Consider the following 17,560-nt stretch of genomic DNA (forward strand, 5'->3'; position numbering starts at 1 on the left):
AAATCTAAGGACAACTAGAAGTTTTTGTCATAATAAGAGCTCAGTTTCATTTGGAGAGAGCTAATTATGCTACATACATTCTTTTGAATATAATAAATATTACGTACGTTGAAGCACATTGTTTCAATTTTTAATGTAAATTCTTAAGGGAATATTCATGAGGATTTAATCAAACTTGTTGATTTAAAAAAAAAATTTATTTATTTATTTGGCTGCGCCCGGTCTTAGTTGCCACATGCGGGATCTTCGTTGTGCCGTGCGGGATCTAGTTCCCTGACCAGGGATCAAACCCGGGCCCCCTGCATTGGGAGCACAGAGTCTTAACCACTGGACCACCAGGGAAGTTCCTCAAACTTGTTGATTCTTAAATGTGCTATTTTCTCTTAGTAAAAAACTGAAGAAAGTAATATGTTATAGTTGAGGTTTTCTAATTTTTTAAAGGTGAAGTTTTTTCTTTCTAAACTGGATTAAGAAACAATTCTTTAAAATATAAGCTAAAAAAAATCGGAAACCAGAAAGCCATGTTTTGTTTCTTACTTTTTTTTTTGACTACACAACAAATAAGAATATTAGAATATTGCATATGAGTACTATGATGATTCTACAATACCTGAAGTATATCATATTAAGTTTTTCTATGCATTTTATACATAATATATAAAATCTTTAGAGTTTGAAGGAATTTTTCCATTTGAATATATTATCCTTTAAAGAAATTTAGAAACATAGTTATAGAAATACTATAAGCAGGAAAGAGGTAGAATATTTCAGTTTCTTTGTAAAATTCTCTGCAGACCTGTATTAAAAATGTAGTTCAGGGCTTCCCTGGTGGCGCAGCGGTTGCGAATCTGCCTGCTAATGCAGGGAACACGGGTTCGAGCCCTGGTCTGGGAAGATCCCACATGCCACGGAGCAACTAGGCCGGTGAGCCACAACTACTGAGCCTGTGCGTCTGGAGCCTGTGCTCTGCAACAAGAGAGGTCACAATAGTGAGAGGCCCGCGCACCGCGATGAAGAGTGGCCCCCGCTTGCCGCAACTAGAGAAAGCCCTAGCACAGAAATGAAGACCCAACATAACAATCAATCAATCAATAAATAAATCTTTAAAAAAAAAATGTAGTTCAGAATCATCTAAACCAGTAGTCCTGAACCAGGAGTGATTGTGTTCCCCTGGGGACATTCAGCAAAATCTGGAGACATTTTTGGTTGTCACAATTGGATGGGAAGTGCTACTGACTTCTACTGGGAAGAGGCCAGGGATGCTGATAAACATCCTACTATGCAGAGGACAGCTCATCACAGCAAGTTATTGGTCACAAACAAAATAGTGCCAAAGTTGAGAAATATCCATCAACATCATTTATGCTTTTCATTTCCAAGGTGTGTCACATCTATTATTCATATAACTCAGAGTTGACCAAGTCCTTATGAGTGTATAGTATTCAAAATTATTGTTAGCCTTCTAGCATTTAAAAAATTTTTAATAAAATCTACATAACATAAAATTTACCATTTTAACCATTTTTAAGTGTACAGGTCAATGGCATTAAGTACATTCACAGTGTTGTATAAGTATCACCACCATCTGTCTCCAGAACTTTTCTTATTATTCCAACCTGAAACCCTGTACCCTTAAACAATAACTCCCCATTCCCCACTCCGCCTAGCCCCTGGTAACCTCTGTTCTACTTTCTTTTTTTTTTTTTTTAAATTAATTAATTAATTAATTAATTTATTTATCCTTGGCTGTGTTGGGTCTTCATTTCCGCGTGAGGGCTTTCTCCAGTTGCGGCGAGCGGGGGCCACTCTTCATCGCAGTGCACGGGCCTCTCACTGTCGTGGCCTCTCTTGTTGCGGAGCACAGGCTCCAGACGCACAGGCTCAGTAGTTGTGGCTCACGGGCCCAGCCGCTCCGCGGCATGTGGGATCTTCCCAGACCAGGGCTCGAACCCATGTCCCCTGCATTAGCAGGCAGACTCTCAACCACTGCGCCACCAGGGAAACCCTGTTCTACTTTCTGTCTATGAATTTGTCTATTCTAGTTACCTCATATAAGGGAAATCATTAAAATATTTGTTCTTTTTAGTACTTTTTGTGTATTTGTTGTTTTAATTATTACCTTAGGGTTTTTTGGTGTGTGTTTGTATGTTTTTTGTTTTCTTATAAAGCAGATTTTTTTTTTAATTTGGAGAATGTTTTATTTGACACAGAGCAATCACATTATGAATTATATGTCTGCTGACAGTGATTTTCAGTTCTCTTTGTAATAAAGGATTGGAATGAGTTATTTATAATGTGGTTATTTTATAGCTCCTTTGAATCTAAGAAACAAAATAAAACAAGGACTTTTTCCTTATAGTTTGTTTCCAGTTTTACTTGGAAAAATGTAAAAACAATCTACATTCAGGGAATCAATTGATGTAGTGTTCCCACAATTGATATTATTAGCAAGTGATACTTTGAATTAAAAAAAGATCCTGGAAATGCAATGTTACAGCAAGTCATTAATATTTTCAATACAGAGTACAAATTGTAGTGTAATTAACTCTTGGATTAATAGTATCCAACTTGTCCAACCCATTTTACAGTTGTTTCTAGAGGAAGCTCTTTTTATAAATGAATTTGGTGGAGGAAGTAGTTGCTTGTTGTTGTTGTCTTGGAAGGTGATAATTAGCTCAGTTGCAGGAATGTTACATTAAACATTTTCATTAAGTAATGGAAATCAACCTATTAATTGAATGTGTTTGTGTATCATTTCTCATTTAACCAAAACAGTCTTTGCTAGTTCTGAGTGAAGGCATATATGCCTTTCTTGGTGATATGTTTAATTTTAAATAAATGAATTGATACCTTTGAATTTTATTTGAACAAAGATGTAAACTGAAAAAATGACCAACATACCTATCTCTAGTATATTTTCCTCTTTTCAAAAATTAACATTTTTATTTGTGATTAGAAAGAACCACATGATATATTTAATAAACTATGGACTTGGATGTATCTGGAGTAACAGTTGTGATTTAGAAGTCAGTTATCAAAGTTTTTTTCCTCTGAAATACAAACTAGAGATCTGCTTTTTCAGTATTTTTACTGAAGAAAAAAAACTCTACCAGAATTTTAGTTAGCTTAGTGTTAATTAGTTTAGACAAAATGTTTGTATTCTAGAGTATGAGGCATCTTAAAAATACATGAATGTAAAGCACTACAGCTAAGCTTTATGCAAGAAGAACGGTAGGAGAATAGACTTCTTTACATATGGAATTGCAGTTTTCTTCTGAACTTATTCTTGCTGGTATTTGAAAATCATTTCTGGTTTTTGGTGAATAATTCTTAATTCAAGGATCATCATTAGTGAAATCTTGGGGGCAGTGTCTCTTCAAAAGCTTTTTTTTTTTTTTTTTGGTGTGGGATTGACGTGCTAAAATATGATGAAATGCCTGAATAAGATCACGGTGGATTGTATCATATCGATACCCTGGTATTATACTCTAGTTTTACAGAATCTTACTGTTGGGGGATACTAGACAAAGTATATAAGGGCTGTCTCTGTAGTATTTCCTATAACTGCATGTGAATCTATAATTTCCTTTAAACAAGAAGCAATATGATGAAAGACCAGATTTATCTTCCCACCTGCAGCAACCATAAAAAGCAGATGAAACATTTAAGACAGTGGTTTTCAAGACACTTGACATTAGGCAATGTAGGGTAGTGACCCTGAGAGTTGAGAAACAAATTAAGTGAGCCCTATGATTGCCCTAGCTAACCACCTTAAGAGAATTCCTGGCTGTGGCACAGGGAAAGGAAACTCAGGAGTAGTATGGCAGACGGAGCTAAGAGTTGAGGAGACGGAGTTAGCTGAGGAGACAGAGCTAAGAGCTCAGAGAGATCAAGGAAACAAAAAGCTGAAACAGGTCCACAATTTAACTCTATCAGAAATCCAAAATTTCCTATTAGGTTTTGTGCAATGAAAAGATAAAAGGTCTCTTATTGCCCTTTTTGCCTCTACAACATAGGTTCTCAGTTGACTTTAATATATACCAAAGTATACCAGTTGGCAAACCTTCATGGCCTTAATACTGGGGCTCAAATTATAGTTATACCTGGGATCCCACCAAATTTAAACAAGATACCCCTATACTTTTAGTAGAGTTACCACACAGAGAGAACTATCAGAACTACTGCTTTGCCTGAATTCCCTATAGTCATAGCGGCTACTGCCGTAAAATATCCCATAGTGGGCATGGATGATCTGACCTATCAAGTAATACATTAAAAGTAAGTCTACGGCACTCACAATCGGCTTGACCAAATGGGACCCCACGGACTTCCCCATCTCCCCCAGTTAAAATAGTTAATATGGCTCAATAAAAGTTAAAACAGGGCCTTGATGAATTGAAACCTGTTATTCAAGACTTATTTAGAGAAAGGGGGGTTATCTTCACTGCTTCTCCATTTAATAGCCCAATTTTACCTGATTTTTAAACTTAGAAAGAATGAATGGTGCCTCACAGTGAATTACTACAACCTTAATGCCATGGTCCTACCTGTTAAGGCCTCTATATGCACTATTATTGAAATTACTTACTCTTTCCAATCAATATCTCATAAATACCTTGCATAGATTTGACTAATATGTTCTGGCTAGTGCCTATTTCCAGAATCTCTCATTCATAGTTTGCCTACACCTTCAAAGGAATATAATACACCTTTACCTATCTACCTTAACAGCCCTACCATCGCACACAGTCTTTATATGCAAGATCTTAAAAGTATCCAGCTTCTTCCGGAAGCATAGGTATGACATCACAGTGATGTCAACCTCCTCCAAGGGGACTGATTTGACACACTCAATTCAGGATATACACATAACAAAGGATTTCACAAAAAGGGCATGGGCCATTGCCCCACACATAATGCCATAGTACAAAGCCCTGCCATCTTGGTTAAAGTCTTGAAAAATTATTTGGTAAGCTGGGACAGCTCTGTCCCTGATACTGTCAAGAAATAGCTGTTGACTCTCTCACCAGTGTTCAAATAAGCCTAACATCTTTTGGGCTCTTGAAGACAACATATTCCTCATTTACAAATTTTACTTAAGCCCATTTATGCTATTACTTACAGATACCTTGAATGGAGACCCTATAACAAAATGCTCTAGAATTTGCCCAAATTGCAAAAAACAGTCAACAGCAGTCACATTAGTGCCCCAAAGACCTTCACTGTAGAGGCTTTAGCAACCTCTTTCTACACCTCCTGAAGTCTCTAGGCTACCCATTATGGCCATAAATTGTCTGTAAGCTTTTGATGCAAGAAACTACTCTCATTGATCCCATGCTATACACCATTAGCAGTAATTGCTGGTTACATACTGATTTTCCTGGCAATTAGAGGCTTTTATAGGCCCTGAGCCCATGACACTCCCTCCTTAGCCGCCTATTATGTCTTGGGTCATGGAAGCGGTACCCTGTAAACTCAGTACCTCATCAAGGCCTCCTTGCCAAAACAAAAGTAGTACCTACAGTATAGCCAAACCTAAGCTCTCTGGCATATCCCACCTATAGGATGGGTTGGTCTCCCTTGTCCTCAGTCCTTTGCCAGATGCCATAATGCTGGAGGATGTCACCCCTCTACTGGACCCTTTAGATACTTGGGGAGCCCCTTGGGATCAACTGAGTGAATACTAAAGGGAATTTGTACAGTCTTGGATGGCATCACAGTTGATGGAGCACATGGGAAAGCTGTTGCTATTAATTCCTTAAGCAGGATGTTCCTGATCAAGGACAGGATCCAAGGGTCAGCACTACTGGCCAAACTTCACTCAATTATCTTAGCACTAGATACTCTGGCCAACAGTCAGTTCTCTCCACATTTTTACTGACTCTTGGGCCATGGCCAATAGTTTGGCTGTCTGGTCCTGCCAGTGGCAGCAACAACTCCTTACTCAAGGTTGCCCCTTTGGGTAGAAAGACTTCTGGGAATCTCTTGCCTCACAAGACACCCAATATTAACCAAACATTTCTCTGCACATGCTAAAGCCACAATACAAGGCCTTGCTAAGACATTCCTTATTCCTTCTGGAGTTGCATACATTATCCATAGTGACCAAGGCACTCATTTCACTTCTCAAAATACACAATGCTGAGCTGCTGAACAAGGCATTCAGTGGAACTCTCACCTTCTTTACTAGTCTCAAGCTACCAACCTCATATAGTGCCAAAATGGCTTAATTAAACAAGTTCACATTCAATTAAGTAGAATGTCATCAGTTAAACATCAGTAGTGAATTGTAATAAAATGCCCAACTCCGTTTTTTATATTTGATTGTTAACAGCTTTGAAGCCCCAGCACTTCTTTCCCCTTCTGTCCCACATCTGGGGAAATTGCTAAGAAAGCTCAGGTACTCTCTTCTTTAATGCCAGCAGAAAGTTCAAACCGTGTAAGCCACAGCTTCTCACATACAGGAACCCTCACCCCAGTCCTTTTCCCTAACTATAATAAAAACAGAGCCAATCTCCTTTCTCTGCTCTCAAGCCATTTTGGACCTCTTTGGGAGCCTTCCCTGTACTCCCCAAAAAGCCTCATTATGAAAGTCTTTACATACCCTCCAGGTGCATGGATGGTATCATCAGGGTCAACATCTGAACCGAATTTTGGATAGGAGGTCCATTCGTCTCTGTAGCGTGAGCACAGTGGTAGAGAAAGGATATTTTTTTTCAACAAATGGTGCTGGAACAATTGGATATGCATATGCAAAAACCCAGAAAACAAAACTTTTTTCCCACTTGTTTTTATTGTGGTAAGATACACATGACATAAAATTTATCTTAACCATTTTTAAGTATACATTTAAATTAAATTTTAAACTATGAATCTTCTAGAAAATAGTAAAAAATCTTTGTGAACATAGGTACATGTTTGTTAATTACACACCAAAAGCATGATCCATAAAAGAAAAAAATGATAAATCTGACTTCATCAAAATTAAAAGTTCTGCTGTTTGAAAGCCTCTGATAAGAGGACTTGTATCCAGAATAGCTAAAGGACTCTCAACACTCAATAATAGGAAAACAATCTAATTAAAACATGGGCAAAAATTTGAATAGACACTTCACCAAAGTAGACATATAGATGACAATAAGCACATGAAAAAATGTTCAACATCATTAGTCTTGAGGGATATTACCACAATGAGATCCCACTACCCTGCTAGAATGGCTAAAATTAAAAACTGAACCTACCAAGTGTTGCTGAGGATGTGGAGGAACTAGAACTCTCTTATACACTGCTGGTGAGGATGTAAAATGATACAGCCACTTTGGAAAATAGTTTGGCAGTTTTCTTAGAAAGTTAAACACTTACCTACTATATAATCCAGCCAGTAGCTCTTTATCCAAGAGGAAAGAAAGTGTATGCCTATACAAAGACTTGTATTTGCTACATACATAGCAGCTTTGTTTGTAATAGCTAAAAACTGGAAATACTCCATATGTACATCATCAAGTTGATGGATAAGCAAACTGTGGTATATCCTTACATGGAATAGTATATAGCAATGAACTTATTACATGCAACAATGTGGACAAATCTCAAAATAATTATGCTGAATGAAAGAGGCTAAACAAAAAAAAGAGCATGTACTTATGATTCCACTTACATAGAACTAGAAAATTCAAACTAATCTATAGTAACAGAAAGCTGATCAGTAGTTGCCTGGGGATTTTGAGGGGGGGATATTAAGAGGGAAGGGTAGGAGGGGGGATTACAAAGGGGCATGAGGAAACTTTTGGGTCTTATGGATATATTCACTATCTTGATTGTGGTGATAGTTTCATGGGCATGTACACATATCAAAACATATCAAATTGTACATTTTAAATATATGTAGTTTATTGTATATTATACCTTAGTGAAGTTGTTAAATGATAAAATAGTTTTTTCACTTAAAAAATATGTAAAAATCATGGACTACTTCAGGTAGTAAAGAAATTTAGAAAAGAAACAGAAACCTGCAGGGCTTATGGGATTTGTTCAAGGTCTTTCCTCAAGCAGAGAATAGGAGAACCTATGTCTCAACACCTTTTCTGTGGTCTTCCATGTTCCTTTCCCTCAAACTGGCTATTGTTAATGGTCCTTTTGCTCTAATTGGCACTGACCCTCTTCCCCTCTCATGTTTGAATTCTTAGACTTATTTTCAGTTCTGTTTTATTATCAGTAATCTATTCGTGTCTAAGTCTTGTTCCTTCCTCCCTTTGAAATCTCTGTCAAATGTTTTTTTTTTTAATACATTCTCTGTGCCAGCACTGCAGAACGGGCCATTGCAGAACGGGCCAAGAGCCTCTCATTCTGGGATAAATGTAATATTTTTCTAACTAATCCCTTTCTTCTCACCTAATCCATGTTGTAACTATTCTGAGATTGACATTTTAGGAAATGAACTTTGTACTTCACATTCTTCCCCTGGCCATTCACATATTGAACATTTACTATATGTGTGAAACTGTAAAGGAGAATGGGAAGGAAGTGATTTTTATCTCAAATAATTTTTGAGGAGGTGGAGTTTAAATATAAATGTGATTTCTACCTTCAAGTTACTATTGTTTAGTTGAAGAGACCACATAAACACTTGAGAAGTTTAATAAATAGTAAAATAGTAATATTTTTTTCCATTTTTTTTCCCCTCCAGGTACCTGTTGCATGTAAATCTTGTCCCTGTGGTTATGTATTTATTAATAGGAAACCTCTAAAAATAAAACACTCAGAGAAATCATCACCTTTTACAGGTAACCGTAAGAGTTTACCACCTTTTCATCTTTTATGTATCTATTATATAAATTTAAAATTAATTTTTGTGAGTTAAAATTTTTTTTGCTGGTTAAATTATAATATTAGAGTCTGTTGAAGTATGTCTTTGGCTTTTATTGATACAGTATATCAATTTATGATGATTTGTTCTTTATCCAATTTAAATGTTAACTACTTCACAATACTGATAAACTTTGTAACAAATTTTAGTGAGAATTTTAATTTGAAAATGTTAACTGGAAGAAAGAGAACTTTGGTTTTATTATTAATATAATTTTTTAAAGTACCAGTTATCTTATTCCGTTTACTGATTTAGACTATCTAAAATATTTTAATTTTGAGTTTATAGCTCTCTCTTTAAAGTTGACAAATCTAGATTTATTCAATAAATGTATTCAGAGAAGGTGGGTTTTCGTTACTCTTTTCTTTTTCTGTGATAAGATCAGATTTCTAACAGTGAACCCCAAATGGGAGTAGATTTATCACAAAATTTATTGTGGCTAACATGTGCCAGGTACTGTGTATCTTGGGCATACAGCAATAAATCTACTCCCAAAACAGGTTCAGTGCTATCACAGTAAAGGAAAATATATATAAGAATATACATATGGAATATATAGGAAAAATAGCAGCTAGTAATAAGTGCTAGGTAGGAAATTAAAATAGGGAACTGTTTTGGAAGATGACTGGAAGGTGACTTTTGCTTGAGTAGTCAGGGAATGCATCTCTGAGGAAGTAATATTTTAGCTAAGATCTGAATAGATGAAGGGGCTAAACATGAAAACCAGGGAAAAGCAGAGGGAAAAAGCAAAGGTAAAAGTTCTAAGGCTAGATTTATTCCAGGAGTGCAAAGTTGGTACTATGGGGGAGGAGAAATTTCCCCTCCGTCCCCTCTTCGTTCTTATGTCTGGCAATTAAAATGATATAAGGCAGATTAACGGGAGAAAATCAAGTTTATTACATGTGCATGGGAATCTACATAAGTATAAAGAACTTCACAGAAGGCAAGGTGAGGTGTGTATATATTCTGGACTAGGGAGAAGGCCATAGGGGTCTGAAGCTTCAAGGGGAAGTAAGGTAATTCACAGGAAGATAAAAAGAGTTAATGTTTGGTTAACAAATGTTTGCCCAAAGCTAGTGGGACACAGAGAGGAATTTGATCAAATGCGCTTTGCTAGGTTCCTCCCTCTACCACACCTAATACTTAACTATAGTTATCTATGGTGATAGCTTCTTCCTGGGGCAGGCTTCATATCTTAAATTCTTTTAGGCATTTAAGAGGGAAGTTCAAAGTTTCTTCCTGAGTCTTTTGTGCTTTGATTGTTTTTAGCTCAAAATAATCCACATGTCAGAGTGGCACACTTGGCCCCATCAGTATAATATAAGGAAATCTATTAATATCATATGTCATATTAATAAGTATAAGGAAAAAATCTGATCAGGTTATCTCTATAGATATAGAGAAAGATGCTATAGATGCTGAGAAAGTCTTTGGCAAAATTCAGTACCCATTCATAATAGAGACACTCAAGAAAGTAGGAATTGAAGAATACTTTAACTTGATAAAGTATATATCTTAGTGTTAAAGTTAGTGTTTTACTTAAATGGGGAAACACTACAGACATATCCATTAAGATCAGGAACAAGGCAAGCATCCCCACTGTCTCCACTACTGTTCAGTATTATATTAGAAGTAAATTCGCCAAGGCAGTTAAATAAGAGAAATCAGTAAGAGGCATAAAAGAAGTAAAACAGTAACTATTTGTAGGTCATAGTGTACATGGACCCCAGAGAATCAGTAATAAAACTAACTCAAACAGTGAAAGAATTCACTGAAGGAGCAGGATTTAAAATTAACAAACAAAAATCAGCTTTCATAATGCAGGCGTACCTCATTTCATTTTGCTTTGCTTTATAGAGTCTCACAGATAACTGCATTTTTGTAAATTGAAGATTTGTGGCAACACTGCATCAAACATGTCTTTAGGTGCCATTTTCCCAAAAGCATTTGCTTACTTTGTGTCTCTGTGTCACATTTTGTTAATTTTCACAAAATTAGAAGTGGCGCTTGAAGATGTGACTGAATTGCTGCAATCTCATGATAAAACTTTTTAACAGATGAGGAGTTTCTTTTATGGGTGAGCAGAGAAAGTGGTTTCTTGAGATGGAATCTATTCCTGGTAAAAATGCTGTGAAGATTGTTGAAATGACAACAAATAATTTAGAATATTATATAAACTTTGTTGATAAAGCAGAGGCAGGGTTTGAAAGGTTTTTGTTTGTTTTAAGAATGACTTTCCACTTTATTTATTTATTTATTTATTTATTTATTTATTTATTTATGGCTGTGCTGGGTCTTCGTTTCTGTGCGAGGGCTTTCTCTAGTTGTGGCAAGCAGGGGCCATTCTTCATCGCTGTGCGCGGGCCTCTCACTATCACGGCCTCTCTTGTTGCGGAGCACAGGCTCCAGACGCGCAGGCTCAGTAATTGTGGCTCACGGGCCCAGTTGCTCCGCGGCATGTGGGATCTTCCCAGACCAGGGCTCGAATCCGTGTCCCCTGCATTGGCAGGCAGACTGTCAACTACTGCGCCACCAGGGAAGCCCTTGAATCCAGTTTTGAAGGAAGTTCTACTAGGAGTAAAATGCTATCAAGCAGCATTGCATGCTACAGAGAAATCGTTCATGAAAGTGTTAGGGGAACCACTGACCGAAACTGCCCGCCCCGGCCAGGCAAGATAGTACATATTTGCGTGAATTATCTTACAACAGGAGGTCCTGGTAAGGAACGTGGAACTAACAAGCTACCACCGACTGGAATAATTCGGGAAAGGTCAAAAGGAGAGAGGAGACTCCAGTCCATATGTCCTGCCAACCTCCCAGAATCCTTCTCACTGGAATCCATCTTGGCTGAACAATACACATGCCACCAGGAAGGACCCTGAGTCAGAGTGATTGGCCAGAGACAACTGGGAAACTAACCCCATACCATAAAACCCGAGACTGCAAGCCACGTGGCAGAGCAGTTCTCCTGGGTTCCCTTACCCTGCTGCTCTCCACCTGGGCGCCCCTTCCCAATAAAGTCTCTTGCTTTGTCAGCACGTGTGTCTCCTCGGACAGTTCATTTCCGAGTGTTAGACAAGAGCCCACTCTCGAGCCCTGGAAGGGGTCCCCTTTCCTGCAACAAAAGGAAGAGTCAGTTGATGTGGCAAATTTCTTTCCTTTTGTCTTATTTTAAGAAATTGCCACAGCCCTCCCAGCCTTCAGCAACCACCACCCTGATCAGTCAGCAGCCGTCAACATCAAGGCAAGAGCCTCCACCAGCAAAAAGAGAATGACTGAAGGCTCAGATGATGGGTAGCATTTTCTAGCAATAAAGTATTTTTAAATTAAGGTATGTACATTTTTTATACATAAGGCTATTGCACACTTAATAAGCTACAATATAATATAAACATGCACTGGGCAGCCAGAATATCTGTGTGACTTGCTTTATTGCAATATTCATTATTGCCACGGTCTGGAACCAAACCTGCAATATTTCCGAGGTATGCCTATATACTTACAGTAAACAGAACATAATGTTAGAGAAAAGCCCGTTTACAACAGCAAAATAGAAGATTAAATACTTAGGAATAAATTTAATAAGGTGCAAAACCTATACAACGAAACTTTCAAACACCCCTGAAAGATACTAAAGCAGATTTAAACAAATGGCAAAACTTGAAGATGTCAATCCTCCCTAAGTTAATTTATAAACTCAATGCAACCTTAATAAAAAATCTGAGTTATTTTATTGAGTTAGACAGACTGATTTTAAAGTTCATACGGAAAAACAAACATGCAAAAAATAACCAGGAAAATTGTCAATTGACTTTCAGTAAGGGTCCCAAGGAAATTAAATGGGAAAGAAAGTCTTTTCAACAAATAGTGTTAGTACACCCTGCTGGATATCTACATGTGAAAGAATGAAGTTGGGCCTCTATCTCACAGCATACACAAAAATTAATTCAAATTAGATCATAAGCCTAAATGTAAGAGCTAATCAAACTATAAAACTCTTCAAGGAAAACAGCAGTAAGTCCTTGTGACCTTAGGTTAGGCTGTGGTTTCTTAAATATGACACCAAAGCACAAGTGACAAAACAAAAAATAAATTGGACTATATAAAAATTTAAAACTTTTTTTGCTGCAAATGATATCATCAAGAAAGTGAAAAGACAGTTCACAGAATGGGAAAAACTATTTGCAGATCACATATTTGAGAAGGACTTGTGTCCAGAATATATAAAGACCTCTTACACCTCAATAGTGAAAAGAGATAGCCAGGACATGGAAGCAACCATAGTGTCTATCGACAGATGACTGGATAAAGAAGATGTGGCACATATATAGAATGGAATATTACTCAGCCATAAAAAGGAACAAAATTGGGTCATTTGAGAGACGTGGATGGATCTAGAGACTGTCATACAGAGTGAAGTAAGTCAGAAAGAGAAAAACAAATACCGTATGCTAACACATATATATGGAATCTAAAAAAAAAAAAAAAGTCATGAACCTAGGGGCAAGATGGGAATAAAGATGCAGACCTACTAGAGAATGGACTTGAGGACACAGGGAGAGGGAAGGGTAAGCTGGGACAAAGTGAGAGAGTGTCATGGACATATATACACTACTAAATGTAAAATAGGTAGCTAGTGGGGAGCAGCCGCATAGCACAGAGAGATCAGCTCGGTGCTTTGTGACCACCTAGAGGGGTGGGATAGGGAGGGTGGGAGGGAGGGAGACGCAAGAGGGAGGAGATATGGAGATATATGTATATGTATAACTGATTCACTTTGTTATAAAGCAGAAACTAACACACCATTGTAAAGCAATTATACTCCAATAAAGATGTTAAAAAAAAATAGTGAAAAGAAATAACCCAATTTTAAAAATGGGCATAGGATTTGAATAGAATTTGTCTAGAGAAGATATACAAATGGCCAATAAGTACATGAAGAGATATTCAGCATTGGAGAAATGCAAATCAAAATCATGAGATACTATTTCACACACTGATGGCAATAACAAAAAAAGATGGCAATAATAAAAAAGACAGGAAATAACAACTGTTGGTAAAGAAAGTGGAAAATTGAAACGCTCATACACTGCTGATAGGAATGTAAAATGGTGCAGCCACTTTGAAAACAGTCTGCCAGTTTCTCAAATGGTTAAACAGAGTGATCCAATGTGATCCAGCAATTCCACTCTTAGGTATATACTTAAGAGAATTGAAAACCTATGTCTACACAAAAACTTATACATGAATCATGCTTGTACATGCTGTTATTAGCAGCATTATTCATAATAGCTAAAAAATGGAAAGAGTCCTGATGTCTATTTGATAAACAAATGTGGTATATCCATATAATGAAATATTATTTGACAATGAAAAGAAAGGAAGTAATGATATATGCTGCAACGTGAATGACTTGAAAATATATTACGTGAAAGAAGCTAGTCACAAAAGATCACATACTGTACGATTCCAACTATAGGAAACATCCACATAGGCAAATTTATAGACAGAAAATAGATTAATAGTTTAGGGCTGGGAAAGGGATAGAGAGGGAATGGGGAATAACTTAATGGGTACAGAGTTTCTCTTGTGGGAGGTGGAGCAAGAAATGTTCTAAAATTAGATTCTCAGCCCTGGGAATATACTAAAAACCATTGAATTACACCATTGAATTATTATTTTTTGTTCCATTTGTTTTTTTCTCAAGCCTTCCCAATAATTCCATGTGATCTGGCCAGCCATCTTCAGGATTAAATAATCTTCTTTAAGGTAATTCTTAAATCTTGCCCTAAGTAAACAGCCTCTGAGGTTAGTGCAAAGTCTACTAGGGTTTATTTTTTTTTTCTTCCAGTTTTATTGAGACATAATTTACATACAGCACTGTATAAGTTTAAGGTTTACAGCAAAATGATTTGACTTTCATACATCATGATATGATGACCACAGTAAGTTTGGTGAACATCCATCATCTCATATAGATACAAAATAAAAGAAAAAGAAAATTCCTTCTGATGAGAATTCTTAAGATTTACTCTCTTAACAACTTTCATATGTAATATACAGCAGAGTTAATTATATTTACCATGTTGTACATCACGTCCCTAGTACTTATTTACCTTATAATTGGATATGTGTACTTTTTGTGTACTTCATCCAATTCCCCTTCCCCCCTGCCTCTGGTAACCACAAATCTGATCTCTCTCTTTTTTTAAATTTACCCCTCAAAGTCTAGAATTCTTTTTTTTTTTTAAATTTTTGGCTGCATCGGGTCTTAGTTGCGGCACGTAGGGGCTTTGTTGAGGCGTGCGGGATCTTTTTCGTTGTGGCAGGCTCTTCGTTGTGACGCGTGGACTTCTCTGTAGTGTGGCGTGCATGTTTTCTCTCTCTAGTTGTGGCGCGTGGGCTCCAGAGCGCGTGGGCTCTGTAGTTTGCAGCATGTGGGCTCCTCTGATTGAGGCATGCGAGCTCAGTAGTTGTGGCCCATGGGCTTAGTTGCCCCGCAGCATGTGGGATCTTAGTTCCCCGACCAGGGGTGGAACCCATGCCCCGTGCAGTGGAAGCGTGGAGTCGTAACCACTGGACCACCAGGGAATTCCCTATATTCTCAGTATTAATCTCCTGTCAGATATATGATTTGCAAATATTTTATCCCATTCTGTAGATTGTCTTTTCACTTTCTTGATAGTGACCTTTGATGCACAAAGCTCTTAATTTTGATGAAGTCCAATTTATCTAATTTTCATTAATTTTTATTGTTAACTGTGGTAAAATACACAACATATAAAATTTACACAAAATATAAAATTTACCACATTAACCATTTTAAAAAATATTTTATTTATTTATTTTATTTCGGCTGTGCCGGGTCTTAGTTGCAGCATGTTGCGGGATCTAGTTCCTCTACCAGGGTTTGAACCCTGGTCCCCCGCATTGGGAGTGCGGAGTCTTACCCACTGGACCACCAGGGAAGTCCCCATCTTAACCATTTTTAAGTGTATAGTTTTGTAGTAGTAAGTATATACACATCTTTGTGCAACTGATCTCTAGAACTATTTTATCTTTTATCTCCCAAATCTGAAACTCTATACCCATTAAACAACAACTTGCCATTTTCCCCTCCCCCACAGCCTCTGGTAACCTCTATTTTACTTTGTATCTCTATGAATATGATTACTCTAGGTACCTCATATAAGTAGAATCATACAGTATTTGTCTTTTTGTGATTGGTTTATTTCACTTAGCATAATGTCTTCAGGGTTCATTCATTTTGCAGCATGTGTCAGAATTTACTTCCTTTTTTAGGCTGAATAATATTCCACTGTGTATTTACCATATTTTGTTTATCCAGTCATTGTTTGATGGACATTTGGGTTGCTTCTACCTTTTGGCTATTGTGAATAATCCTGCTGTGAATTTGGGTTTACAGATAGCTCTCTGAGACTCTGCTTTCAATTCTTTTGGATATATTCCCAGAAGTGGAATTACTGGATCATATGGCAATTCTAGTTTTATTTATTTATTTATTAAAAATTTTTTTAAAAAAATAAATTTATTTATTTATTTATTTTTGGCTGCATTGGGTCTTTGTTGCTGCGTGCCGGCTTTCTCTAGTTGCAGCGAGTGGGGGCTAGTCTTTGTTGCGGTGCACAGGCTTCTCATTGTAGTGGCTTCACTTGTTGCGGAGCACAGGCTCTAGGCACGCAGGCTTCAGTAATTGTGGCACGCGGGCTCAGTAGTTGTGGCTCGCGGGCTCTAGAGCACAGGCTCAGTAGTTGCAGCGCTCGCAGGCTCTAGAGCACAGGCTCAGTAGTTGTGGCACATGGGCTTAGTTGCTCGGTGACATGTGGGATCTTCCCTGTCCAGGGCTCAAACCTGTGTCCCCTGCATTGGCAGGCAGATTCTTAACCACTGTGCCACCAGGGAAGTCCCGGTAATTCTATTTTTAATTTTTGAAGGAACCAACATACTGTTTTCCATAGCAGCTGCACCATTTTACATTCCCACCAACAGTACCCAAGGGTTCCAATTTCTCTGCATCTTTGCCAACTCTTGTTATTTTCTGTTGTTTTGTTATTGTTAACAGCCATCCTGATGGGTGTGAGGTGATATTTCATTGTGGTTTTGATTTGCATTTCCCTAATGATTAGTGATGTTGAGCATTTTTTCATATGATTGTTGGCCATGTGTGTATGTTCGTTGGAGAAATATTTATTCAAGTCTTTTGCCCATTTTTAAATCAGTTTATTTGTTTTTTGTTGTTGTTATTGAGTTGTAAGAGTTCTTTATATATTCTGGATATTTAACCATTTATTAGATATATGATTTTCTTCCATTCTGTAGGTTGCCTTTTCACTCTGTTGATTGTGTCCTTAGCATGGAAGTTTTAAATTTTAATGTAATTCAGTTTACCTATTTTTACTTTAATTGTTGCCAAATTCAATGTCATGAAAATTTTCCCCAAGGTTTTCTTCTAAGACTGGTTTAGTTTTAGTTTTTACATTAAGATCTCTGATCCATTTTGAGTTAATTTTTGTATATAGTGTGGGTTAGGGTCCAACTTCATTCTTTTGCATGTGGATATACAGTTTTCCCAGTACCATTTGTTGAAAAACTGTCCTTTCCCACTGAAAGGTCTTGACATGACCTTGTCAAAAATATATATATATATATTTTTGGCTGCACCACACAGCATGC

The 17,560-nt window shown here is 37.2% G+C and overlaps 1 protein-coding gene across 1 annotated transcript in view; it reads left to right on the forward strand.

Moving 5' to 3' along the window:
* LOC130704500 (histone-lysine N-methyltransferase SETMAR-like) overlaps window positions 1-17,560 on the forward strand; it is a 48,084-nt gene that overhangs the window by 21,616 nt on the left and 8,908 nt on the right. The window contains exon 2 of the mRNA XM_028162947.2: window positions 8,687-8,783. Coding sequence (XP_028018748.1) covers window positions 8,687-8,783 — 97 coding nt within the window. The remainder of the gene's footprint in view (window positions 1-8,686; window positions 8,784-17,560) is intronic.

Source organism: Balaenoptera acutorostrata, chromosome 19 (genome assembly GCF_949987535.1).
Source record: "Balaenoptera acutorostrata chromosome 19, mBalAcu1.1, whole genome shotgun sequence".
In the NCBI taxonomy this organism is placed as follows: Eukaryota; Metazoa; Chordata; class Mammalia; order Artiodactyla; family Balaenopteridae; genus Balaenoptera; species Balaenoptera acutorostrata.